This window comes from Physella acuta, unplaced genomic scaffold (assembly GCF_028476545.2).
Source record: "Physella acuta isolate Inbredline_101_S28 unplaced genomic scaffold, ASM2847654v3 ptg000257l, whole genome shotgun sequence".
NCBI classification, from domain to species: Eukaryota; Metazoa; Mollusca; class Gastropoda; family Physidae; genus Physella; species Physella acuta.
This window is the reverse complement of record NW_026731776.1, coordinates 979,067-1,006,784: the sequence shown is the minus strand read 5'-3', so window position 1 is coordinate 1,006,784 and position 27,718 is coordinate 979,067. Positions and strand designations below refer to the sequence as shown.

The following is a 27,718-nucleotide window of genomic DNA, read 5'->3' as shown; positions in this document are numbered from 1 at the left end:
ATCAACTGAATTTTAAAAAGACATGCAAGAATATTTTCTCATAATCATTTTAATTACATTACATCTATTGTCATAATTTTAACAAGTCAATATCATAGACTCTAACAGCAAAGTCACTTCCAGAACTGGCCAGCTGCAGCCAGTGGTCACTTTGTTCATGGCCCAAACGTCCAGTCTGCTGTCTGAAGGACAGTCGTGTCACTGTCAGGTGGTGAGCTTGGCTGAAAAAATAATTTCTCAGATAAATTTATTTATAGCCCAAGGTCATCATGTATTATGTAGATATTAAAGTGATTAAAACCGCAGCATGGTTTTGACTGACCACATAAATGAGTGTAAGTTCTATTCTTACCTTTGATCTAATGAAACAAGCAACTTCCAGGTGTCCAAGGGTGACCAGGAGTACAGGTGTATGTCACCACTGTCCAGACCCACAGCAATCAAGTACCTGGTGAGGTTAAACAGTACACTAGACAACAGGAACTGATGGGGAACCTAATTACACTAGACAACAGGAACTGATGGGGAACCTAATTACACTAGACAACAGGAACTGATGGGGAACCTAATTACACTAGACAACAGGAACTGATGGGGAACCTAATTACACTAGACAACAGGAACTGATGGGGAACCTAATTACACTAGACAACAGGAACTGATGGGGAACCTAATTACACTAGACAACAGGAACTGATGGGGGACCTAATTACACTAGACAACAGGAACTGATGGGGAACCTAATTACACTAGACAACAGGAACTGATGGGGAACTTAACTACACTAGACAAACTGATGGGGAACCTAATTACAATAGACAACAGGAACTGATGGGGAACCTAATTACACTAGACAACAGGAACTGATGGGGAACCTAATGACACTAGACAACAGGAACTGATGGGGAACCTAATTGCACTAGACAACAGGAACTGATGGGGGACCTAATTACACTAGACAACAGGAACTGATGGGGAACCTAATTACACTAGACAACAGGAACTGATGGGGAACCTAATTACAATAGACAACAGGAACTGATGGGGAACCTAATTGCACTAGACAACAGGAACTGATGGGGAACCTAATTACACTAGACAACAGGAACTGATGGGGAACCTAATTACAATAGACAACAGGAACTGATGGGGAACCTAATTACACTAGACAACAGGAACTGATGGGGAACCTAATTACACTAGACAACAGGAACTGATGGGGAACCTAATTACACTAGACAACAGGAACTGATGGGGAACCTAATTACACTAGACAACAGGAACTGATGGGGGACCTAATTACACTAAACAGGAACTGATGGGGAACCTAATTACACTAGACAACAGGAACTGATGGGGAACTTAACTACACTAGACAAACTGATAGGGAACCTAATTACAATAGACAACAGGAACTGATGGGGAACCTAATTACACTAGACAACAGGAACTGATGGGGAACCTAATTACACTAGACAACAGGAACTGATGGGGAACCTAATTACACTAGACAACAGGAACTGATGGGGAACCTAATTGCACTAGACAACAGGAACTGATGGGGGACCTAATGACACTAGACAACAGGAACTGATGGGGAACCAAACTAGACAACAGGAACTGATGGGGAACCAACTAGATAACAGGAACTGATGGGGAACCTAACTAGACTACATGAACTGATGGGGAACCTAATGACACTAGACAACAGGAACTGATGGGGAACCTAATTACACTAGACAACAGGAACTGATGGGGGACCTAATGACACTAGACAACAGGAACTGATGGGGAACCTAATTACACTAGACAACAGGAACTGATGGGGAACCTAATTACACTAGACAACAGGAACTGATGGGGAACCTAATTACACTAGACAACAGGAACTGATGGGGAACTTAACTACACTAGACAAACTGATGGGGAACCTAATTACAATAGACAACAGGAACTGATGGGGAACCTAATTACACTAGACAACAGGAACTGATGGGGAACCTAATTACACTAGACAACAGGAACTGATGGGGAACCTAATGACACTAGACAACAGGAACTGATGGGGGACCTAATTACACTAGACAACAGGAACTGATGGGGAACCTAATTACACTAGACAACAGGAACTGATGGGGGACCTAATTACACTAGACAACAGGAACTGATGGGGAACCTAATTACACTAGACAACAGGAACTGATGGGGAACTTAACTACACTAGACAAACTGATAGGGAACCTAATTACAATAGACAACAGGAACTGATGGGGAACCTAATTACACTAGACAACAGGAACTGATGGGGAACCTAATTACACTAGACAACAGGAACTGATGGGGAACCTAATTACACTAGACAACAGGAACTGATGGGGAACCTAATTGCACTAGACAACAGGAACTGATGGGGGACCTAATGACACTAGACAACAGGAACTGATGGGGAACCAAACTAGACAACAGGAACTGATGGGGAACCAACTAGATAACAGGAACTGATGGGGAACCTAACTAGACTACATGAACTGATGGGGAACCTAATGACACTAGACAACAGGAACTGATGGGGAACCTAATTACACTAGACAACAGGAACTGATGGGGAACCTAATTACACTAGACAACAGGAACTGATGGGGGACCTAATGACACTAGACAACAGGAACTGATGGGGAACCTAATTACACTAGACAACAGGAACTGATGGGGAACCTAATTACACTAGACAACAGGAACTGATGGGGAACCTAATTACACTAGACAACAGGAACTGATGGGGAACCTAATGACACTAGACAACAGGAACTGATGGGGAACCAAACTAGACAACAGGAACTGATGGGGAACCAAACTAGACAACACTAGCCATCAGCTAAGTCTAGTGGTGTACAACACCTCCCAAGTTCTAGTAAATTACATCACTTCTCCCCAGATCCTGGTAAACAACTACAGCACCCTCCCCCACCCAAACTAGTAAACAGCTACAGCACCCCCCCCCCTATATCCTGATAAACAGCTACAGCACCCCCCCCCCCTATATCCTGATAAACAACTACAGCACCCCCCACCCAAACTAGCAAACAGCCACAGCACCCCACCCCCCATATCCTAGTTAACAACTACAGCACAGTATTATAAAACTATGTAGAGCATCACTATTGCTTTATACCTGGAGGTTGTCAAGAAGACAGGAGCACAGGCTAAGGCAGTCACTGAGTCTGGCAGCTGGAGCGAGGCTTGAGCCACTGGTGGGGTTTGTTCTAACACAGACTGGCTGGACCACACAAGTACCTACAGAGATTCAAACATTACAAGTCATTCATAACTTGCTTTCACACAAGTACCTACAGAGATTCAGACAACATTAGAAGTCATTTACTTATAACTTGCTTTCACACAAGCACCTACAGAGATTCAGACAACATTAGAAGTCATTTACTCATAACTTGCTTTCACACAAGTACCTACAGAGATTCAGACAACATTAGAAGTCATTTACTTATAACTTGCTTTCACACAAGCACCTACAGAGATTCAGACAACATTAGAAGTCATTTACTTATAACTTGCTTTCACACAAGCACCTACAGAGATTCAGACAACATTAGAAGTCATTTACTTATAACTTGCTTTCACACAAGCACCTACAGAGATTCAGACAACATTAGAAGTCATTTACTTATAACTTGCTTTCACACAAGCACCTACAGAGATTCAGACAACATTAGAAGTCATTTACTTATAACTTGCTTTCACACAAGCACCTACAGAGATTCAGACAACATTAGAAGTCATTTACTTATAACTTGCTTTCACACAAGCACCTACAGAGATTCAGACAACATTAGAAGTCATTTACTTATAACTTGCTTTCACACAAGTACCTACAGAGATTCAGACAACATTAGAAGTCATTTACTTATAACTTGCTTTCACACAAGCACCTACAGAGATTCAGACAACATTAGAAGTCATTTACTTATAACTTGCTTTCACACAAGCACCTACAGAGATTCAGACAACATTAGAAGTCATTTACTTATAACTTGCTTTCACACAAGTACCTACAGAGATTCAGACAGAAGTCATTCACTTATAACTTGCTTTCACACAAGTACCTACAGAGATTCAGACAACATTAGAAGTCATTTACTTATAACTTGCTTTCACACAAGTACCTACAAGAGATTCAAACATTAGAAGTCATTTACTTATAACTTGCTTTCACACAAGCACCTACAGAGATTCAGACAACATTAGAAGTCATTTACTTATAACTTGCTTTCACACAAGTACCTACAGAGATTCAGACAACATTAGAAGTCATTTACTTATAACTTGCTTTCACACAAGTACCTACAAGAGATTCAAACATTAGAAGTCATTTACTTATAACTTGCTTTCACACAAGCACCTACAGAGATTCAGACAACATTAGAAGTCATTCACTTAAAACTTGCTTTCACACAAGTACCTACAAGAGATTCAGACAACATTAGAAGTCATTTACTTATAACTTGCTTTCACACAAGTACCTACAAGAGATTCAAACATTAGAAGTCATTTACTTATAACTTGCTTTCACACAAGTACCTACAGAGATTCAGACAGAAGTCATTTACTTATAACTTGCTTTCACACAAGCACCTACAGAGATTCAGACAACATTAGAAGTCATTTACTTATAACTTGCTTTCACACAAGTACCTACAGAGATTCAGACAACATTAGAAGTCATTCACTTAAAACTTGCTTTCACACAAGTACCTACAAGAGATTCAGACATTAGAGCCCTAAAATTTAAAATGTGTAGGGTAGAAACAACATTTAAATAGTATAAAATAATATAATTATGATAGGTAGCAGCAATAGAATGGGTAGGTTTTTTTTAGCTTATTAAAAAAGCAAAAGGAAAGAGGATGAAAATGATTACATGGTCGAATTAAAGTCAATTTTGAACACCAAATGGTCTTTTTTATTTAGAATTTTATTCTTTTGAAGTAATTAGATCATTCCATGTTGTTTTCACTTAGGCTTTCCTAACACAACTACAGAAACCAAATGACAAAGTGGGATAATGGAGGTAAAGCTATCTTTCCTAGTCAGGTTTTCTAGTCAGTCAATCTACACCTGCCAATCAAAACATTTGTCTAAAAGAAGGAACCCCCCCTCCTATTCTAATGTGTAACAAAAAATTTTTTTGCAATGGTGTTAAATGTTAAAAACATCTTTTTACCATAGTAAGAATTCAGTTTACTTAAATCTGTCTTAACTACATTGATTGAAACTGTCATTTGGTAGGTCTCCTACCAACTGACTCAAATTTATAATGCAAAATAAATAGTACTCCCTCTATACTCCTTATACTAGAAGTAAAACCATATGAGCAGTTGAAGCATTAGTTAAGCTCAACTCAAACAAATCCCTTCAGGCATGTTTACCTTTTTATCCCTAGAGCCTGTGAAGAAAAACTTGTCGTCATGTGACCAGGCACACGTCCAGATGATCCTGGCATGTGATGTTGTTCTTTTATCTACTTGAGCCTCTACAACAAAGGAATCACCTGAATTTGGATTTAATTAGAATTAATAACACTCCAACCTTTTTTGAGTACATTTTAAAACTTATTGAGTAGATTTAAAAAATTTGAACTAGAAAATGCACAGTTGCATGTAAGGGATTGTACTAATGGTAATGTTTTGTAGAAGTGAAAATTGTACCATTAGTAATGTTTTTATTGTGCCTATGGTAACATTTTGTAGAAGTGAAAATTGTGCTGATGGTAGTTTTTATTGTGCTAACGGTAATGTTTTGTAGAAGTGAAAATTGTTTTATGGTGCTAAATGTGGGGCCAACCTTCTCTTCTGTACAAAACCAAAGTTAAAATTGTGCTAAATCTGGGGCCAACCTTCTCTTCTATACAAAACCAAAGTTAAAATTGTGCTAAATCTGGGGGCCAACCTTCTCTTCTGTAAAAACCAAAGTTAAAATTGTGCTAAATCTGGGGCCAACCTTCTCTTCTGTACAAAACCAAAGTTAAAATTGTGCTAAATCTGGGGCTTACCTTCTCTTCTGTACAAAACCAAAGTTAAAATTGTGCTAAATCTGGGGCCAACCTTCTCTTCTGTACAAAACCAAAGTTAAAATTGTGCTAAATCTGGGGCTAACTTTCTCTTCTGTACAAAACCAAAGTGAAAATTATGCTAAATCTGGGGCCAACCTTCTCTTCTGTACAAAACCAAAGTTAAAATTGTGCTAAATCTGGGGCTAACTTTCTCTTCTGTACAAAACCAAAGTTAAAATTGTGCTAAATCTGGGGCCAACCTTCTCTTCTGTACAAAACCCAGCATCTGTCTCTGGAGACTGCCAGCAGCCTGTCCCCTGCGTGGCTGAATGCCATCTGTGTAACTGTGAGTGTGCAGCCTGTGAGTGAGGCCAGGATCTTCCTTTGTTCCACATCCCACAGGAGAATGTTGGCTGATTCAGCTTTGGCTGCCTGATGGCAGAAAGAAAGGTTCTCTACATCAGAAATGTGGTGTGTAGTGCTGGCATTGTTTAGCATTATATCAATGACTTTTTCAACTTTGGGTCATGCTGACCAGTGAAAGAGCAACATGCTGACCAGTGAAAGACCAACATGCTGATCAGTGAAAGACCAACATGCTGATCAGTGAAAGACCAACATGCTGATCAGTGAAAGACCAACATGCTGACCAGTGAAAGACCAACATGCTGACCAGTGAAAGAAAGACCAACATGCTGAACAGTGAAAGACCAACATGCTGACCAGTGAAAGACCAACATGCTGACCAGTGAAAGACCAACATGCTGATCAGTGAAAGACCAACATGCTGATCAGTGAAAGACCAACATGCTGACCAGTGAAAGACCAACATGCTGATCAGTGAAAGACCAACATGCTGACCAGTGAAAGACCAACATGCTGATCAGTGAAAGAAAGACCAACATGCTGACCAGTGAAAGACCAACATGCTGACCAGTGAAAGACCAACATGCTGATCAGTGAAAGACCAACATGCTGATCAGTGAAAGACCAACATGCTGACCAGTGAAAGACCAACATGCTGACCAGTGAAAGACCAACATGCTGATCAGTGAAAGACCAACATGCTGATCAGTGAAAGACCAACATGCTGACCAGTGAAAGACCAACATGCTGACCAGTGAAAGACCAACATGCTGACCAGTGAAAGACCAACATGCTGACCAGTGAAAGACCAACATGCTGATCAGTGAAAGACCAACATGCTGATCAGTGAAAGACCAACATGCTGACCAGTGAAAGACCAACATGCTGACCAGTGAAAGACCAACATGCTGACCAGTGAAAGACCAACATGCTGACCAGTGAAAGACCAACATGCTGACCAGTGAAAGACCAACATGCTGACCAGTGAAAGACCAACATGCTGACCAGTGAAAGACCAACATACTGACCAGTGAAAGACCAACATGCTGACCAGTGAAAGACCAACATGCTGACCAGTGAAAGACCAACATGCTGACCAGTGAAAGACCAACATGCTGACCAGTGAAAGACCAACATACCTTGCAGGCAGAGGCCAAGAGTTTGCCATCAGGACTAGCAGCAAGGGAAAAGATCTCATAGCCATGTCCATATAACTTTGCCTCCTCTGGCCATAGGGTGTTCTGTATCAGCTGGTCCTCACTAGGTGGCGCTGCAGTACAAGCAAATCAAGTCAAGGACCTAACTAAGACTTAATGGTTATTGATCTTAAACAGAGAAAAAAGTTCTGAGTCTTTCCCTCCCTGATTTTCCCAAGATTTGAACCCAAAATAGCCCAAAGTATAGTATATTTATTTACACATGGTAATAGAAGATTTTGCAGATACCAGCAAAAGTGGGAATTAATAAGTTTTATTTATGTTTTTTTTTCCTGTTCTATCACTAGAGATTCATTTCTACAATTTTTAAAAATACTAAGAATAATTTTTAAAAATTAAAATGCCTCTGCTGTTGAATCAGACTTTTTAAATAATGAAACTTAAATGGTGATATTGAAAAGGAAAGTAGTTCCAGTGACAAAGCAGAATTGTTTTAGCATTATAACTTTTTTTTCATGCATAAAGAACTTAGAACATTTTCTTTGTTTTATGTTTTAAACGTAGATTTAAAAAAAAAAAAATTTTGGTTGAAAAATACACTGTCATTTCAGCAAGATGTATAGGAAGTATAATTGTTCTTAGCACCAGATTGTATATGGTTAAAAACAAGTTGTATGTTGATAAACCTGTAAGGTCAAGTGCAGTGAAGTAGTTCTCAGAATATTGCCCCATCTTGGTGCTCTCCTCCACCTTGTTTTCTTCCACAGAGAACACAGCTTTGTTAGAGAGTCCAAGAGCAGGAACATTGGCCCCCATTGGTAGCGAGCTCAGAGCCTAGGGAAAACATGGCTTTGTTAGACAGTAACTAGGGAAAACATGGCTTTGTTAGACAGTGACTAGGGAAAACATGGCTTTGTTAGAGAGTCCAAGAGCAGGAACATTGGCCCCCATTGGTAGCGAGCTCAGAGCCTGGGGAAAACATGGCTTTTTTAGACAGTAACTAGGGAAAACATGGCTTTGTTAGACAGTAACTAGGGAAAACATGGCTTTGTTAGACAGTGACTAGGGAAAACATGGCTTTGTTAGACAGTGACTAGGGAAAACATGGCTTTGTTAGACAGTAACTAGGGAAAACATGGCTTTGTTAGACAGTAACTAGGGAAAACATGGCTTTGTTAGACAGTATCTAGGGAAAACATGGCTTTGTTAGACAGTGACTAGGGAAAACATGGCTTTGTTAGACAGTAACTAGGGAAAACATGGCTTTGTTAGACAGTGACTAGGGAAAACATGGCTTTGTTAGACAGTGACTAGGGAAAACATGGCTTTGTTAGACAGTAACTAGGGAAAACATGGCTTTGTTAGACAGTAACTAGGGAAAACATGGCTTTGTTAGACAGTGACTAGGGAAAACATGGCTTTGTTAGACAGTAACTTGGGAAAACATGGCTTTGTTAGACAGTAACTAGGGAAAACATGGCTTTGTTAGACAGTAACTAGGGAAAACATGGCTTTGTTAGAGAGTCCAAGAGCAGGAACATTGGCCCCCATTGGTAGCGAGCTCAGAGCCTAGGGAAAACATGGCTTTTTTAGACAGTAACTAGAGAAAACATGGCTTTGTTGGACAGTGACTAGGGAAAACATGGCTTTGTTAGACAGTAACTAGGGAAAACATGGCCTCATAATGGCTTCATTGCTTCATTAAGTATGATGATTCACTAAGACAATTTCATCTTAGAATAAATAATCTTCTGTGTGCTTATTAGTCAGTCTTTAACTTTGAACAGTTTATTAATCTTCCAGTTAGCTATTTAGCAACTATACTTGCCTGTTCAAGGAATGTATTCTTTGATTTGAGAAGCAACACAGTTTTAGAAACAGGCAACAGACGAACAATGTGGCATTATTGAACTAGAAACATGAGCTAGAATTGATCAGAAGGCAACACTTACTTTCCCCCCTAACTCTGAATCCAATGTGGCATCACTGAACTAGAAACATGAGCTAGAATTGACCAGAAACTAAGGCAACACTTACTTTCCCCCCTAACTCTGAATCCAATGTGGCATTATTGAACTAGAAACATGAGCTAGAATTGACCAGAAACTAAGGCAACACTTACTTTCCCCCCTAACTCTGAATCCAATGTGGCATTATTGAACTAGAAACCTGAGCTAGAATTGACCAGAAGGCAACACTTACTTTCCCCCCTAACTCTGAATCCAAGTCCCTTCCACACAGCTGACAAAAGTTGCTGATGAAGTTTCTTGGGGCTTTAAAGACACGAATTAATTTCTCATCTGATCCTGAAGCGAAGGAATATTTATCCAGCACAGCTAGACATTGGAGATCATAGCCATGGACTTGAGGTCTGCTGATTTCATACCAAGATGGCTGGGAACGTACCAAGGGAAGGAAATAAATAAATACTTCAGCAACAAAAATCAAACAGTATTTTAAAATTATAAATATAAATAAACAATTCAAGTTTTTGATAAAATAAGTGCATGTAAATGAAGTATGAAAAAATTTGGGTAAAAATATGCTGAAACAAGTTTAATAAAAAGTGAGAGAATATTTTCTTACGTCAATACCCGCCCTGATCCATGGTGCGTGAAGTCTTGTTGTCTGGTCTACACTTGCACTGAGGATATAAGCTCCATCAGCCGCTGACCAGGCCACATCAACCACAGAATCAAAGTGACCACTGCATGTAACTTGGGGCTCCCATCCCCGAGAGCTCTAGAATAAGAGAACTCTTTACATTATAGAGTAGTGTCTTGGTTCATGTCAGATAACTCTTGCCTCAAGTTTACAATCCCATCATACAGTTGTGGCCCCTTGAAAATTGAATTAGAACCCCCCCTACCATGTACTCACCTCATTAAAGGACCATTGATGAAAAGCGCCTTGGTATCCATGACCTAAGATAGACTGACCACAAGGGCTGAAAAGACCTCCATAAAAGCCCAGAGTATTGCCTCCAACATCACCAACCCGAACCTTAAAAAATAGGACACATATCAAGTCAGAGTTAAGCTTACATATTACCCATTGCTTCTTTCTAGTTGTAAGTTCAGTAACAAATCTCTTTCACACAGACCTAAACACTAGGTGACTAACCACCTCAATACAAGTGACTTGAACCCTTTGAGATTAGCCCCTAACCCTCAATGACTAACCCTGAATCCCTGTGACTGAACCCCAGTGACTAACCTCCTCCATCCAGAGACCTGTAGCCAAGTCTGGTGACCAGAGGATCATGGTCTTGTCCATGGAGGCAGACAGCAGCTTTAAAGGCTGGTGACACCCACCAGAGGCTGGTGAAACCAAAAGATACAAGCAACATCTTTCATTGGTCAGTTAGTTGAGACTGGCAACAAATTAGGATAATCATATCTGCCAAAGTATTTCTATAAAAACTGACCAATAAAAATTAACCATCCAGACAAGAGAAAGGACACACTGAGCAGGCTGCCATCTAACACTAAAGGACACACGGAGCTATCAAAGTCTACCTACCAGTGATCTGAGCAGGCTGCCATCTAACACTAAAGGACACACTGAGCTATCAAAGTCTACCTACCAGTGATCTGAGCAGGCTGCCATCTAACACTAAAGGACACACTGAGCTATCAAAGTCTACCTACCAGTGATCTGAGCAGGCTGCCATCTAACACTAAAGGACACACTGAGCTATCAAAGTCTACCTACCAGTGATCTGAGCAGGCTGCCATCTAACACTAAAGGACACACTGAGCTATCAAAGTCTACCTACCAGTGATCTGAGCAGGCTGCCATCTAACACTAAAGGACACACTGAGCTATCAAAGTCTACCTACCAGTGATCTGAGCAGGCTGCCATCTAACACTAAAGGACACACTGAGCTATCAAAGTCTACCTACCAGTGATCTGAGCAGGCTGCCATTTAACTCTAAAGGACACACTGAGCTATCAAAGTCTACCTACCAGTGATCTGAGCAGGCTGCCATCTAACACTAAAGGACACACTGAGCAGGCTGCCATCTAACACTAAAGGACACACTGAGCAGGCTGCCATTTAACTCTAAAGGACACACTGAGCTATCAAAGTCTACCTACCAGTGATCTGAGCAGGCTGCCATCTAACACTAAAGGACACACTGAGCAGGCTGCCATCTAACACTAAAGGACACATTGAGCTATCAAAGTCTACCTACCAGTGGACTGAGCAGGCTGCCATCTAACTCTAAAGGACACACTGAGCTATCAAAGTCTACCTACCAGTGATCTGAGCAGGCTGCCATCTAACACTAAAGGACACACTGAGCTATCAAAGTCTACCTACCAGTGATCTGAGCAGGCTGCCATCTAACACTAAAGGACACACTGAGCTATCAAAGTCTACCTACCAGTGATCTGAGCAGGCTGCCATCTAACACTAAAGGACACACTGAGCTATCAAAGTCTACCTACCAGTGATCTGAGCAGGCTGCCATCTAACACTAAAGGACACACTGAGCTATCAAAGTCTACCTACCAGTGATCTGAGCAGGCTGCCATCTAACACTAAAGGACACACTGAGCTATCAAAGTCTACCTACCAGTGATCTGAGCAGGCTGCCATCTAACACTAAAGGACACACTGAGCTATCAAAGTCTACCTACCTGTGATCTGAGCAGGCTGCCATCTAACACTAAAGGACACACTGAGCTATCAAAGTCTACCTACCAGTGATCTGAGCAGGCTGCCATCTAACACTAAAGGACACACTGAGCTATCAAAGTCTACCTACCAGTGATCTGAGCAGGCTGCCATCTAACACTAAAGGACACACTGAGCTTTCAAAGTCTACCTACCAGTGATCTGAGCAGGCTGCCATCTAACACTAAAGGACACACTGAGCTATCAAAGTCTACCTACCAGTGATCTGAGCAGGCTGCCATCTAACACTGTACACCCAGTTTTCATGGCCAGCTAATACAGATTCCAAACTCACAGCAAAATGCAGATGTGAACCTGTGCAAGATTGCAGTATTTATTTTACACATGAATCTGTGCAAGATATTAATATTTATTTTACACATGAACCTGTGCAAGATATGAACATTTATTCTACTTGCATGATCATGCATTAGGTTTAAACATTTTCCAAATGTAAAGTAGAGATGATCCAAACCCATATTTTACAGCTTAACAAGTGAATGATCTAACATGATGGTATTGCATGACAAAATTTATCAAGTAGTAATAAGGAAACTTATATCAATAAGAATCAACTTGACTGTACTACCTGCTTGCTCCCCAAAGGAAAGAATGGTTTCTTTGACAGTGATCTCCTCCTCTTGTGGCAAGTCTGAGATACATTTGAAAACATTGTCTACTTTCTGTGCTGGCATATTTTTCTGGACAAACTTCCACACTCTGATCAGATGATCTTGTGCACAGCTAGCCAACAGCATGTTGCCATCATCTAGATAGTGGTGGGAATCATTCAACTGTCTACATCATCTACATAGTGGTGGGAATCATTCAACTGTCTACATCATCTAGATAGTGGTGGGAATCATTCAACTGTCTACATCATCTAGATAGTGGTGGGAATCATTCAACTGTCTACATCATCTAGATAGTGGTGGGAATCATTCAACTGTCTACATCATCTAGATAGTGGTGGGAATCATTCAACTGTCTACATCATCTACATAGTGGTGGGAATCATTCAACTGTCTACATCATCTAGATAGTGGTGGGAATCATTCAACTGTCTACATCATCTAGATAGTGGTGGGAATCATTCAACTGTCTACATCATCTAGATAGTGGTGGGAATCATTCAACTGTCTACATCATCTAGATAGTGGTGGGAATCATTCAACTGTCTACATCATCTAGATAGTGGTGGGAATCATTCAACTGTCTACATCATCTACATAGTGGTGGGAATCATTCAACTGTCCACATCATCTAGATAGTGGTGGGAATCATTCAACTGTCTACATCATCTACATAGTGGTGGGAATCATTCAACTGTCTACATCATCTAGATAGTGGTGGGAATCATTCAACTGTCTACATCATCTAGATAGTGGTGGGAATCATTCAACTGTCTACATCATCTAGATAGTGGTGGGAATCATTCAACTGTCTACATCATCTAGATAGTGGTGGGAATCATTCAACTGTCTACATCATCTAGATAGGGGTGGGAATCATTCAACTGTCTACATCATCTACATAGTGGTGGGAATCATTCAACTGTCTACATCATCTAGATAGTGGTGGGAATCATTCAACTGTCTACATCATCTACATAGTGGTGGGAATCATTCAACTGTCTACATCATCTAGATAGTGGTGGGAATCATTCAACTGTCTACATCATCTAGATAGTGGTGGGAATCATTCAACTGTCTACATCATCTAGATAGTGGTGGGAATCATTCAACTGTCTAATCATCTAGATAGTGGTGGGAATCATTCAACTGTCTACATCATCTAGATAGTGGTGGGAATCATTCAACTGTCTACATCATCTAGATAGTGGTGGGAATCATTCAACTGTCTACATCATCTAGATAGTGGTGGGAATCATTCAACTGTCTACATCATCTAGATAGTGGTGGGAATCATTCAACTGTCTACATCATCTAGATAGTGGTGGGAATCATTCAACTCTCTACATCATCTAGATAGTGGTGGGAATCATTCAACTGTCTACATCATCTACATAGTGGTGGGAATCATTCAACTGTCTACATCATCTAGATAGTGGTGGGAATCATTCAACTGTCTACATCATCTAGATAGTGGTGGGAATCATTCAACTGTCTACATCATCTAGATAGTGGTGGGAATCATTCAACTGTCTACATCATCTACATAGTGGTGGGAATCATTCAACTGTCTACATCATCTAGATAGTGGTGGGAATCATTCAACTGTCTACATCATCTAGATAGTGGTGGGAATCATTCAACTGTCTACATCATCTAGATAGTGGTGGGAATCATTCAACTGTCTAATCATCTAGATAGTGGTGGGAATCATTCAACTGTCTACATCATCTAGATAGTGGTGGGAATCATTCTACTGTCTACATCATCTAGATAGTGGTGGGAATCATTCAACTGTCTACATCATCTACATAGTGGTGGGAATCATTCAACTGTCTACATCATCTAGATAGTGGTGGGAATCATTCAACTGTCTACATCATCTAGATAGTGGTGGGAATCATTCAACTGTCTACATCATCTACAAGTGGTGGGAATCATTCAACTGTCTACATCATCTAGATAGTGGTGGGAATCATTCAACTGTCTACATCATCTAGATAGTGGTGGGAATCATTCAACTGTCTACATCATCTAGATAGTGGTGGGAATCATTCAACTGTCTACATCATCTAGATAGTGGTGGGAATCATTCAACTGTCTACATCATCTACATAGTGGTGGGAATCATTCAACTGTCCACATCATCTAGATAGTGGTGGGAATCATTCAACTGTCTACATCATCTACATAGTGGTGGGAATCATTCAACTGTCTACATCATCTAGATAGTGGTGGGAATCATTCAACTGTCTACATCATCTAGATAGTGGTGGGAATCATTCAACTGTCTACATCATCTAGATAGTGGTGGGAATCATTCAACTGTCTACATCATCTAGATAGTGGTGGGAATCATTCAACTGTCTACATCATCTAGATAGGGGTGGGAATCATTCAACTGTCTACATCATCTACATAGTGGTGGGAATCATTCAACTGTCTACATCATCTAGATAGTGGTGGGAATCATTCAACTGTCTACATCATCTACATAGTGGTGGGAATCATTCAACTGTCTACATCATCTAGATAGTGGTGGGAATCATTCAACTGTCTACATCATCTAGATAGTGGTGGGAATCATTCAACTGTCTACATCATCTAGATAGTGGTGGGAATCATTCAACTGTCTAATCATCTAGATAGTGGTGGGAATCATTCAACTGTCTACATCATCTAGATAGTGGTGGGAATCATTCAACTGTCTACATCATCTAGATAGTGGTGGGAATCATTCAACTGTCTACATCATCTAGATAGTGGTGGGAATCATTCAACTGTCTACATCATCTAGATAGTGGTGGGAATCATTCAACTGTCTACATCATCTAGATAGTGGTGGGAATCATTCAACTGTCTACATCATCTAGATAGTGGTGGGAATCATTCAACTGTCTACATCATCTACATAGTGGTGGGAATCATTCAACTGTCTACATCATCTAGATAGTGGTGGGAATCATTCAACTGTCTACATCATCTAGATAGTGGTGGGAATCATTCAACTGTCTACATCATCTAGATAGTGGTGGGAATCATTCAACTGTCTACATCATCTACATAGTGGTGGGAATCATTCAACTGTCTACATCATCTAGATAGTGGTGGGAATCATTCAACTGTCTACATCATCTAGATAGTGGTGGGAATCATTCAACTGTCTACATCATCTAGATAGTGGTGGGAATCATTCAACTGTCTAATCATCTAGATAGTGGTGGGAATCATTCAACTGTCTACATCATCTAGATAGTGGTGGGAATCATTCTACTGTCTACATCATCTAGATAGTGGTGGGAATCATTCAACTGTCTACATCATCTACATAGTGGTGGGAATCATTCAACTGTCTACATCATCTAGATAGTGGTGGGAATCATTCAACTGTCTACATCATCTAGATAGTGGTGGGAATCATTCAACTGTCTACATCATCTACAAGTGGTGGGAATCATTCAACTGTCTACATCATCTAGATAGTGGTGGGAATCATTCAACTGTCTACATCATCTAGATAGTGGTGGGAATCATTCAACTGTCTACATCATCTAGATAGTGGTGGGAATCATTCAACTGTCTACATCATCTAGATAGTGGTGGGAATCATTCAACTGTCTACATCATCTAGATAGTGGTGGGAATCATTCAACTGTCTACATCATCTAGATAGTGGTGGGAATCATTCAACTGTCTACATCATCTAGATAGTGGTGGGAATCATTCAACTGTCTACATCATCTAGATAGTGGTGGGAATCATTCAACTGTCTACATCATCTAGATAGTGGTGGGAATCATTCAACTGTCTAATCATCTAGATAGTGGTGGGAATCATTCAACTGTCTACATCATCTAGATAGTGGTGGGAATCATTCAACTGTCTACATCATCTAGATAGTGGTGGGAATCATTCAACTGTCTACATCATCTAGATAGTGGTGGGAATCATTCAACTGTCTACATCATCTACATAGTGGTGGGAATCATTCAACTGTCTACATCATCTAGATAGTGGTGGGAATCATTCAACTGTCTACATCATCTACATAGTGGTGGGAATCATTCAACTGTCTACATCATCTAGATAGTGGTGGGAATCATTCAACTGTCTAATCATCTAGATAGTGGTGGGAATCATTCAACTGTCTACATCATCTAGATAGTGGTGAGAATCATTCAACTGTCTACATCATCTAGATAGTGGTGGGAATCATTCAACTGTCTAATCATCTAGATAGTGGTGGGAATCATTCAACTGTCTACATCATCTAGATAGTGGTGGGAATCATTCAACTGTCTACATCATCTAGATAGTGGTGGGAATCATTCAACTGTCTACATCATCTAGATAGTGGTGGGAATCATTCAACTGTCTACATCATCTACATAGTGGTGGGAATCATTCAACTGTCTACATCATCTGGATAGTGGTGGGAATCATTCAACTGTCTACATCATCTAGATAGTGGTGGGAATCATTCAACTGTCTACATCATCTAGATAGTGGTGGGAATCATTCAACTGTCTACATCATCTACATAGTGGTAGGAATCATTCAACTGTCCACATCATCTAGATAGTGGTGGGAATCATTCAACTGTCTACATCATCTACATAGTGGTGGGAATCATTCAACTGTCTACATCATCTAGATAGTGGTGGGAATCATTCAACTGTCTACATCATCTAGATAGTGGTGGGAATCATTCAACTGTCTACATCATCTAGATAGTGGTGGGAATCATTCAACTGTCTACATCATCTAGATAGTGGTGGGAATCATTCAACTGTCTAATCATCTAGATAGTGGTGGGAATCATTCAACTGTCTACATCATCTAGATAGTGGTGGGAATCATTCAACTGTCTACATCATCTAGATAGTGGTGGGAATCATTCAACTGTCTAATCATCTAGATAGTGGTGGGAATCATTCAACTGTCTACATCATCTAGATAGTGGTGGGAATCATTCAACTGTCTACATCATCTAGATAGTGGTGGGAATCATTCAACTGTCTACATCATCTAGATAGTGGTGGGAATCATTCAACTGTCTACATCATCTACATAATGGTGGGAATCATTCAACTGTCTACATCATCTAGATAGTGGTGGGAATCATTCAACTGTCTACATCATCTAGATAGTGGTGGGAATCATTCAACTGTCTACATCATCTACATAGTGGTGGGAATCATTCAACTGTCTACATCATCTAGATAGTGGTGGGAATCATTCAACTGTCTACATCATCTAGATAGTGGTGGGAATCATTCAACTGTCTACATCATCTACATAGTGGTGGGAATCATTCAACTGTCTACATCATCTACATAGTGGTGGGAATCATTCAACTGTCTACATCATCTAGATAGTGGTGAGAATCATTCAACTGTCTACATCATCTAGATAGTGGTGGGAATCATTCAACTGTCTACATCATCTACATAGTGGTGGGAATCATTCAACTGTCTACATCATCTACATAGTGGTGGGAATCATTCAACTGTCTACATCATCTACATAGTGGTGGGAATCATTCAACTGTCTACATCATCTAGATCATGGGTTCCCAACCTGGGGGTCGCGACCCCCTTGGGGGTCGCCAAGGGTTTTCTGGGGGGTCGCCAACTGGTAGACTAAACTACAGCAATGAACAAAAAACATAAATATTTTGAAAAATATTTGAAATTCGGCATTACTAACATGACTGGAAATGGAATAGAGAATAAACAATTTGTACTGTGTAAAGTTGTTCTTAGTCAGGAGTCTATGAAAACTTCCATACGTCAATTTGAGACGAGTCATTCGGAACACACCAAAAAAGATATGTAGTTCTTTTGTCGGCATGAAGCTAGTTGCAAGCGTCAGAGACTTGATCGAACAGGAAGTTTTCACCAAGAAAATTCACCATTAGTGCAAGCATCATATGAAGTAGTATTAGAAATTGCCAAGCAAAAAACCACTCACACAAAGGAGAAAATCTCATAGAACCATGTATGCTGAAGATGGTAAAATTAATTCTTGGGGATTCCAGTGCAGTAAAGATGCAACAAATATCTCTGTCTAATAATACTATGCAGCGGCTTATGTTAAAAGACAAATTTAGAATGAAATCAAGCTTTTACCATTGTTTGATTTTCAAGTTGACGAATCGACAGACGTGAGTTCGTATTCGCAGTTGCTTGTCTTTGTGAAATATATTCATTCAGATGTTAGCAAATAAGAGTTAATGTTTTGTGAAGATATCATGGAGAAAATAAATACGTTTTTTTGAAAATGGAGGATTAAAACGGGAAAACGGCTGTGGGGCTTGTACGGATGGTGTATCATGGTTGGGTCAAAATGGAGGTTTCAGAAAAAAGTAAAAGGTAAAAGATTTAGCTCCCTAATGAAAGGGAATCCACTACATGATTCACATATGCCCTCGCCAGCAAGACTTATCCGACTCCATTGCTAATAAAAGTCGTAAATCATATTAAATCTAAAGCCCTAAACACCTGTCTGTTTCAAGAACTGTGCAAAGACATGAATAAAGATCACGAGGTTCTACACTTCAGTACGCTGGCTGTCAATAGGAAATTTCAATCGTGTTATTGAATTGAAAGATGAAATCAAGATGTTCTTGGAAGTGCAAGGAAACAAGACCTTTTGATACATTTTAACAACATCGTGTGGTTGGAGAGAGTATCATACCTAGCAGATATATTCGAACATCAACATAAGCTTAATAAAGGAACGAATATTATCTCTTTTCATGAAAATCTCATGGCATTTTTATCAAAGCTGCAAAATTGGCGAGGAAAAATAAATATTTGAAATACTGCCATGTTTGAGAAACACTGCAGTGTGGTGTGATAGATAAGTTTTAAAAGATTCTGTGCATCTTGAATCTCTTGACAACGAACTGCGGCGTTATTTTCCCCGAGCTGAAAGAAGAAGAATCTGCATTGTCACCCATTCTCTGCTTTCCTTGATGTTACCAGCATTGCCGATGAATAACAAGATGAAATCTTAAATTTGCTAAATTATATTGTTAATGCTAGTTAATGCTTGTTAATAGCATGTAATTTTGCTCATCGTATTAAAACATTTATCAAGAATGATTCATATTGAAAGTCTACTAGAAAATATTAATTTAGTGCCTATTATTTTCTTTACTAATTTCGACTTGTTAATTATATTGGGGTCGCGGGTCACTTACGTTTTATGAAAGGGGGTCGCCACTCGAAAAAGGTTGGGAACCACTGATCTAGATAGTGGTGGGAATCATTCAACTGTCTACATCATCTAGATAGTGGTGGGAATCATTCAACTGTCTACATCATCTACATAGTGGTGGGAATCATTCAACTGTCTAATCATCTAGATAGTGGTGGGAATCATTCAACTGTCTACATCATCTAGATAGTGGTGGGAATCATTCAACTGTCTACATCATCTAGATAGTGGTGGGAATCATTCAACTGTCTAATCATCTAGATAGTGGTGGGAATCATTCAACTGTCTACATCATCTAGATAGTGGTGGGAATCATTCAACTGTCTACATCATCTAGATAGTGGTGGGAATCATTCAACTGTCTACATCATCTACATAGTGGTGGGAATCATTCAACTGTCTACATCATCTAGATAGTGGTGGGAATCATTCAACTGTCTACATCATCTAGATAGTGGTGGGAATCATTCAACTGTCTACATCATCTAGATAGTGGTGGGAATCATTCAACTGTCTACATCATCTAGATAGTGGTGGGAATCATTCAACTGTCTACATCATCTAGATAGTGGTGGGAATCATTCAACTGTCTACATCATCTAGATAGTGGTGAGAATCATTCAACTGTCTACATCATCTAGATAGTGGTGGGAATCATTCAACTGTCTACATCATCTAGATAGTGGTGGGAATCATTCAACTGTCTACATCATCTAGATAGTGGTGGGAATCATTCAACTGTCTACATCATCTAGATAGTGGTGAGAATCATTCAACTGTCTACATCATCTAGATAGTGGTGGGAATCATTCAACTGTCTACATCATCTAGATAGTGGTGGGAATCATTCAACTGTCTACATCATCTAGATAGTGGTGGGAATCATTCAACTGTCTACATCATCTAGATAGTGGTGGGAATCATTCAACTGTCTACATCATCTAGATAGTGGTGAGAATCATTCAACTGTCTACATCATCTAGATAGTGGTGGGAATCATTCAACTGTCTACATCATCTAGATAGTGGTGGGAATCATTCAACTGTCTACATCATCTACATAGTGGTGGGAATCATTCAACTGTCTACATCATCTAGATAGTGGTGGGAATCATTCAACTGTCTACATCATCTAGATAGTGGTGGGAATCATTCAACTGTCTAATCATCTAGATAGTGGTGGGAATCATTCAACTGTCTACATCATCTACATAGTGGTGGGAATCATTCAACTGTCTACATCATCTAGATAGTGGTGGGAATCATTCAACTGTCTACATCATCTAGATAGTGGTGGGAATCATTCAACTGTCTACATCATCTAGATAGTGGTGGGAATCATTCAACTGTCTACATCATCTACATAGTGGTGGGAATCATTAAACTGTCTACATCATCTAGATAGTAGTGGGAATCATTCAACTGTCTACATCATCTAGATAGTGGTGGGAATCATTCAACTGTCTACATCATCTACATAGTGGTGGGAATCATTCAACTGTCTACATCATCTAGATAGTGGTGGGAATCATTCAACTGTCTACAGCCAACAATTTTTTAAACAGTGTAACTGCTTTATTTTTATGCTGTGTAAGGATTCCATTTCACTTTACAAATAAAAAAGGTATCCTATAGATTCATAAATGTGTCAGCCTAGTCAATGTAATTTATATCAACCATGTCGATGTAATGTGTATCAACCATGTCAATGTCATTTGTAACAAACATGTCTACGAATATACTTGTCGGCCTAGTCAATGAATGTAATAGATGTTGAAGGAATGTAATAGATGTCGACCATGTCAATGAGTACAATATGTGTTTCCTACCATCTGCTGTGAAGTGAACACTCCTCACCCAGTCATCATGACCTGTCAGCACTGTCACTTTAGCAAACTGTGGAATTAGTTCAAACAAACTTTAGCAAACTGTGGAATTAGTTCAAACAAACTTTAGCAAACTGTGGAATTAGTTCAAACAAACTTTAGCAAACTGTGGAATTAGTTCAAACAAACTTTAGCAAACTGTGGAATTAGTTCAAACAAACTTTTAGCAAACTGTGGAATTAGTTCAAACAAACTTTTAGCAAACTGTGGAATTAGTTCAAACAATCTTTTAGCAAACTGTGGAATTAGTTCAAACAAACTTTTAGCAAACTGTGGAATTAGTTCAAACAATCTGTGGTAAACTGTTAAAACAAATTTAACTGCTTCTAATACTAAATTATCAATATCAAGAATACAACCATTAAATCACTCCCACCAATAATAATATAAATGTATCAAGAATACAAACATCAAATCACCCCACCAAAAACATAAATGTATCAAGAATACAACCCTCAAATCACCCACCAAAAACATAAATGTATCAAGAATACTACCCTCAAATCACTTAACCAAAAACATAAATGTATCAAGAATACTACCCTCAAATCACTTAACCAAAACATAAATGTATCAAGAATACTACCATCAAATCACTCCCTCCAACATAAAGATGAATTTTGTGATCATCACATCCACAAGCCAGTAGCGGAGCTAGACAATGGTAACAAAAAATATATTCAACAAATCACAGTGAATTAGGTTTTTAAAGTTTGTAATGTTTGAATTAAATAACTCTACTTAATAGATTTAATAAACATATTAAAATATCTCTAGTCAATAGAAGGAATAAACACTCACTATTTGTTCCAGGTATGATGAAAGTGGCCAGAGAAAGTGCAAACCCAGAACCAAACCTGAGGACCTGCTGCTCTTTCACATCTAAAGGTAAATGTTGAAATCTATTTTACAAACATCTAAAGGTAAATGTAGAGATCTATTTTACACACATCTAAAGGTAAAGGTAGAAATCTATTTTACAAACATCTAAAGGTAAATGTAGAGATCTATTTTACAAACATCTAAAGGTAAATGTAGAAATCTATTTTACAAACATCTAAAGGTAAATGTTGAAATCTATTTTACAAACATCTAAAGGTAAATGTAGGGATCTATTTTACAAACATCTAAAGGTAAATGTAGAAATCTATTTTATAAACAACTAAAGGTAAATGTAGAAATCTATTCTATAAACATCTAAAGGTAAATGTAGAAATCGATTTTACAAACATCTAAAGGTAAATGTAGAAATCTATTTTATAAACATCTAAAGGTAAATGTAGAAATCGATTTTACAAACATCTAAAGGTAAATGTAGAGATCTATTTTACACACATCTAAATGTAAATGTAGAAAGCTATTTTACAAACATCTAAAGGTAAATGTAGAAATCTATTTTACAAACATGTGAAGCTCAAATTATTCAAAGCCATCATGTTCAATCAAACCTACAAATAATACAAACCTACGTCCAACTACATACCTGAATCCTTTCTGACCCAGATGCGTACGGTGGAGTCGACTGAAGCAGAAACAACCAATGTAGTGGGAGGGTCATTTTTGTCTTGGCCTTCAATGTAGAGCGAGGATACACAAGTCACTGAATCTTCATGGCCAGTCAAGGTCACTAGTGCTCCCTTGGATTCCTTCAACAGTGCAAGCAAGCAACATTTTACACAGCTATTCACACATTCAGTTTTAAGTGCACACACACACACAACCTGGTTTGATGCCAGTGAAGAATCATTATGACCCACAATTAAGTATTGCTAATAAATTCCTTCTTCTTTAAGAGCTTAAGACTGCAGGGATGTCTTGGGAGACTGCCAAATTCCCAGCAGGGGACCAGACAGTGGAAGATCATAGTTCAGGCCATATGCCCCACATAGAGAGGACTAAGTGAAGTGTCAATGAAATGCTCAGTGTATTACCTGGTGAAGGCTCCAGAGCTTGATGGTGTGATCTGTAGAACCAGACACAAACTCTGCTTCATCTGGAATGGAAACATGTAAAATCATTGGTTTATCTTCTTTAAATAAATTCATTTGAAGCATCATTAACTGCATGAATTACTCTCATACCATGTTTTTTTTTTGTAATAAATTTTTATCAAAACTATTTACATCTACAGTTAACAGAAACAACACAATTTTAAAAAACAGGAACACTGTGTGCCATAACTCACTAGATGAACCGTTGCTTATCCAAGCCACACAGTTGACCTTGCCAGCATGACCAGTGTATGTCCTAATAATGCCACCTGCAACAGAGAAACCCTGGACAAAAACAGTCAGGCTATTCATTAATATTAGCTCACCTTTTTTACTTAAATCAAGAACTTTAAACATGCAATGATTTTATGGTACTTTACATTGTTACTAGTAAACTAATAAATAAGTAATGTCAAAACTTACATCACTCTAATATTACTTTACTAAATTTGTATTGTGCCAACAAGAAATGGCGTGGACAAATAATCAAACACTTTCATGTTTAGACTAATGCAGGGAAAAACTGGGTTACAGAGTTGGGTATAGGATGGGTTAGGTATTTACTAGTAATACCATATGAGGTCTACAACATTTACTAGATCAGCTAATATCTTACTGTGAGTTGGTCAAAAGTTTAAATAAAAAATAAAAATTAGAGGCCAAAATGGCATAAGACAAAAAAGTTGAGTCAAGAAATCATCAGTCATGTGATTTATTTATCTCGCAGCCTACGAGATACTGCTTAGTGGACTACTATCTGGTAAGTGCTGTGATATCTGCCAAACTTTTGACCACAATTGACCAACATCAGCTTTCTTATTGTGCAGATTTTGACACCAACTTACAGCTTTATTTTTATTATTGCATTGTTAGTAGTAGCCCCCACTTCAGCAAGCATATTTCAAGTCTATTTTATTGATGTGTCAATTCTTTAAAGAATTACATAATTCCAAATTTACTAGCCATGTTGATGATTGATCCCCTATCTTTCTATTGTGTTGACTTTGAGCAATAAACTATTACTTTTAAATCCCAAACTAGGTGTTTTTATGATAAATGGCTCCTCGGCCCCAGACCCATTTCATGACACTCTTTCCAAATAAAAGAAATCAAGAAATTTTAAACAAACAGGTCTTTAACAAAAAAAAAAAAAAAAGAGGGTAAAATTAATAGAGTGAACTAGCGAAATGCGTGTGCTGTGTTGATGATGAAAGTGTAAGTAGAGAAGTGTATAGCGTGCATGAGATGACAGTGTAGAGTGTTATGAAGATGTCACTATGTGTACTGATTGTGGTACTGGTATGGAAGTTGACTAAATAAATGTATGTTAATTTGTTTTACCAGTGTTTGATTATGTCCCAACAAGGCAATCTTCATAAAATGTGGTGTTGGATTATCTATAGTTAACTAAGTACAACTATGACTTGCTAATGTCAACACTAACCTTATTCCTAACTCAAACCCTAACCCAAGTACCACCAAAGACATGACCCTAATTTCTGACTATCACACTAAACCTTTGATTTTAGTAAACAACCTAACATCTTTTTTTGAAAGTCTACTGTCTAATTAGTGATTAGGCAAACTCATTACCTCTGGTTGATAAATAGCTATGGCCCTACTGTATGCAAAACAGACCAAGCCATTCTTTCCCCAATCTGCACTAAAAGGGCCTCGATTACATCCAGCACTTGTATAGCAAACTTGCACATGAGACATTCTGAGATTATTTTGTCTTAGCTCACTTTGACCTTAATTCTTGACCCCTATAGATAATTTTAAACTTTTTATTAGAATAAATAAATATTTAATATAATAAATAAAAAAAATTAAAGTAAGAATATTTAAAAAATTAATCTCATTCACAAGAAACAGATAAAATATTGAGATGCCCTTTAACTATTTAATATAAATCCTAAATATGAAGGGAAAATTTGAAAATTTACAAAATACAGGTTTTATCCATGTCACTTGATTGTCACCAATCAAATAGCCGATTAATTAAAGACCAAGTTTATTCCCAGCCAACTGAGAAAACTTGTATTGGGGCTATTCTTAGTTTCATTTCATGCAATAAACAACTGGAAATGGTATCTTACAATAATAATGGTAGGTTAAATTAGAGAGCAGAGCTATTAGTGTGTTATATTTTTAAAAGAAAAGGTATTAAGGTTTTTAAGTTTATGTTTATATCTGCTAAGTAAATTATTAATTATTAAAAAATTATGTACTTCAAAGTAATTCCGGACTAATTATTTATAACTAAAACTTAATACTTAAAAAACTTATGCATCACTTTTGTTGGACACTACGATGTGGTGTTTTCAGAATATTGATCACTGAGTGAGTAACTGTAGGCCGTAGGCCTACAGCCAATCAATGTTTGTCTTACAAAATTAAAACTTTAGTTTATAATTTAGGTTTGATGAAAATAAATAGAAATGTTGTCTTAATAATTAATAAATTAGGCCTACACTCAACACTCAACCAATTATTTTCAAGTTCTCTGGATTTGCAACTTATTTTATAATATTAATTAATATAAACATATAAAATTTCTAAATTAATTTTAAGCTTAGGTTTTTATTTTTTTTACGGTCTAAATCTAAAAAGCACGTTTTTATTCCATGTCAACAACATTAGATATAATTTATATTTATTTTATGGAAGGAATCTCGTCAACTCGCTGGTGTCCATTAAAAATTGGCTAAAAAATATAAATTCGAAAAATGTGCAGAAATAATGACTAAAATTTAGGGCCTAATGAGTCACGGCCGATTTTACGTAGCTAAAACGATAGATTACCGAAAAAAAATTAGGTTCTGAGAGTTAAGAAAACCTACACACTACACTCACTAAATGAAACAAGATTTATTTTCAAAACAACATTTTCAGTAGCAGACACATGTTGTTTATATTTTAATAGGTCTTACTAAATGCCACAAAGTCGAATAACCGCAAAAGAAGCTATTTAAAATATTTTTGTTAGGTCTATTTAGTAGTATTTAGTATTTTAAAAATAGTAGGCCTATTTCATAATCATAAAAGAAAGCAACTTTGTTTCAATTTTTAATATTTTCATTGAATTTAATAGTTTATACTATTATTCAAAATAATTGATAATATATTAGCCTGAAAAATTGTTTTTTTAAGGATAGGCTATTAAATATAAATATTATCAGATATGCTAAATTTGTATTTCGCGTGGAGACTAGAGTCTAGTTGTTTACTGTTATTAGTATGACCTCAAAATACAAACAGATCTAGAATATAAATAAATATAAATTATTTACTACTAGATCTAGTCCGAGTACTAATTACTAATTAATTTACTAATAGGCCCTAACAATTTTAATAAATAAATAGTACATGATAGATCTAATAATCTAATAAATACCAAATATTGTGTTAAAAATTAATTAATAATTAATTTCTTTCCTGAGTCTATCTGCATCTGGTCTACTCTAAAAAAAAGTCTAACTGCTAGCTGAGTCTTTTTATCTTTTTTTCTTAAAAAGTTTATAGACCTAGTTTATAATAAAAATATTACTTTATAGGCCTAATTATATTATATTATAAACAACTCAACTATGGCCTATGAGAATCCTGGTATTAGTGATGGTACTCTTTTGGGGAGGGGGGGGGGAGGGTTGCCCCAGAAGGAAGTCTACCACCCCCTATGAAGGAAATGGAATTTATTTAGAAAATATA

At 38.0% G+C, this 27,718-nt stretch overlaps 2 protein-coding genes across 11 annotated transcripts in view; one reads left to right on the top strand and one right to left on the bottom strand.

Annotated features, from left to right (window-relative positions):
• The window catches only part of LOC131938779 (palmitoyltransferase ZDHHC16), a 38,419-nt gene that overhangs the window by 6,917 nt on the left and 3,784 nt on the right, over positions 1–27,718 (top strand). The window contains exon 1 of one of the 4 annotated variants that reach the window (XM_059296951.1): positions 27,254–27,317. The exons of 1 other annotated variant lie outside the window; for it this stretch is intronic. The gene's annotated coding sequence lies outside the window, so the exon portion shown is untranslated. 2 more of the 4 variants (XM_059296952.1, XM_059296953.1) reach the window with 2 other exon arrangements.
• Positions 40–27,678, bottom strand: LOC131938771 (elongator complex protein 2). 7 transcript variants are annotated; one of them, XM_059296930.1, is made up of 21 exons: positions 27,597–27,678; positions 25,601–25,773; positions 24,202–24,292; positions 23,948–24,009; positions 23,500–23,662; positions 22,818–22,898; positions 22,603–22,670; positions 21,960–22,026; positions 12,865–13,044; positions 12,495–12,590; positions 10,807–10,910; positions 10,471–10,593; positions 10,177–10,332; positions 9,793–9,984; positions 8,277–8,424; positions 7,573–7,703; positions 6,328–6,499; positions 5,445–5,566; positions 3,173–3,294; positions 353–448; positions 40–221 (listed from the first exon to the last, which is right to left on the bottom strand). In XM_059296930.1, exons 2-21 carry the CDS (start codon positions 25,724–25,726, stop codon positions 71–73), a joined length of 2,451 nt encoding a protein of 816 aa, XP_059152913.1. In that variant the 5' UTR covers positions 25,727–25,773; positions 27,597–27,678; the 3' UTR covers positions 40–70. The 7 variants fall into 7 exon arrangements, with proteins under 7 accessions (XP_059152913.1, XP_059152915.1, XP_059152919.1 ...); XM_059296932.1 differs by having other exon boundaries at positions 27,558–27,639; XM_059296936.1 differs by lacking the exon at positions 27,597–27,678 and adding an exon at positions 27,405–27,426.

Bases quoted from the DNA above. Each gene is read 5' to 3' on its own strand.
- LOC131938771 (XM_059296930.1), bottom strand. From the start codon at position 25,726: ATGTCTCATGTGCAAGTTTGCTATACAAGTGCTGGATGTAATCGAGGC. The intron at 24,010-24,201 runs GTGAGTTATGGC...TTTCCATTCCAG, and splicing joins GATAAGCAACGGTTCATCTA to ATGAAGCAGAGTTTGTGTCT. The intron at 6,500-7,572 runs GTATGTTGGTCT...TTCTGCCATCAG, and splicing joins TCTTGGCCTCTGCCTGCAAG to GCAGCCAAAGCTGAATCAGC.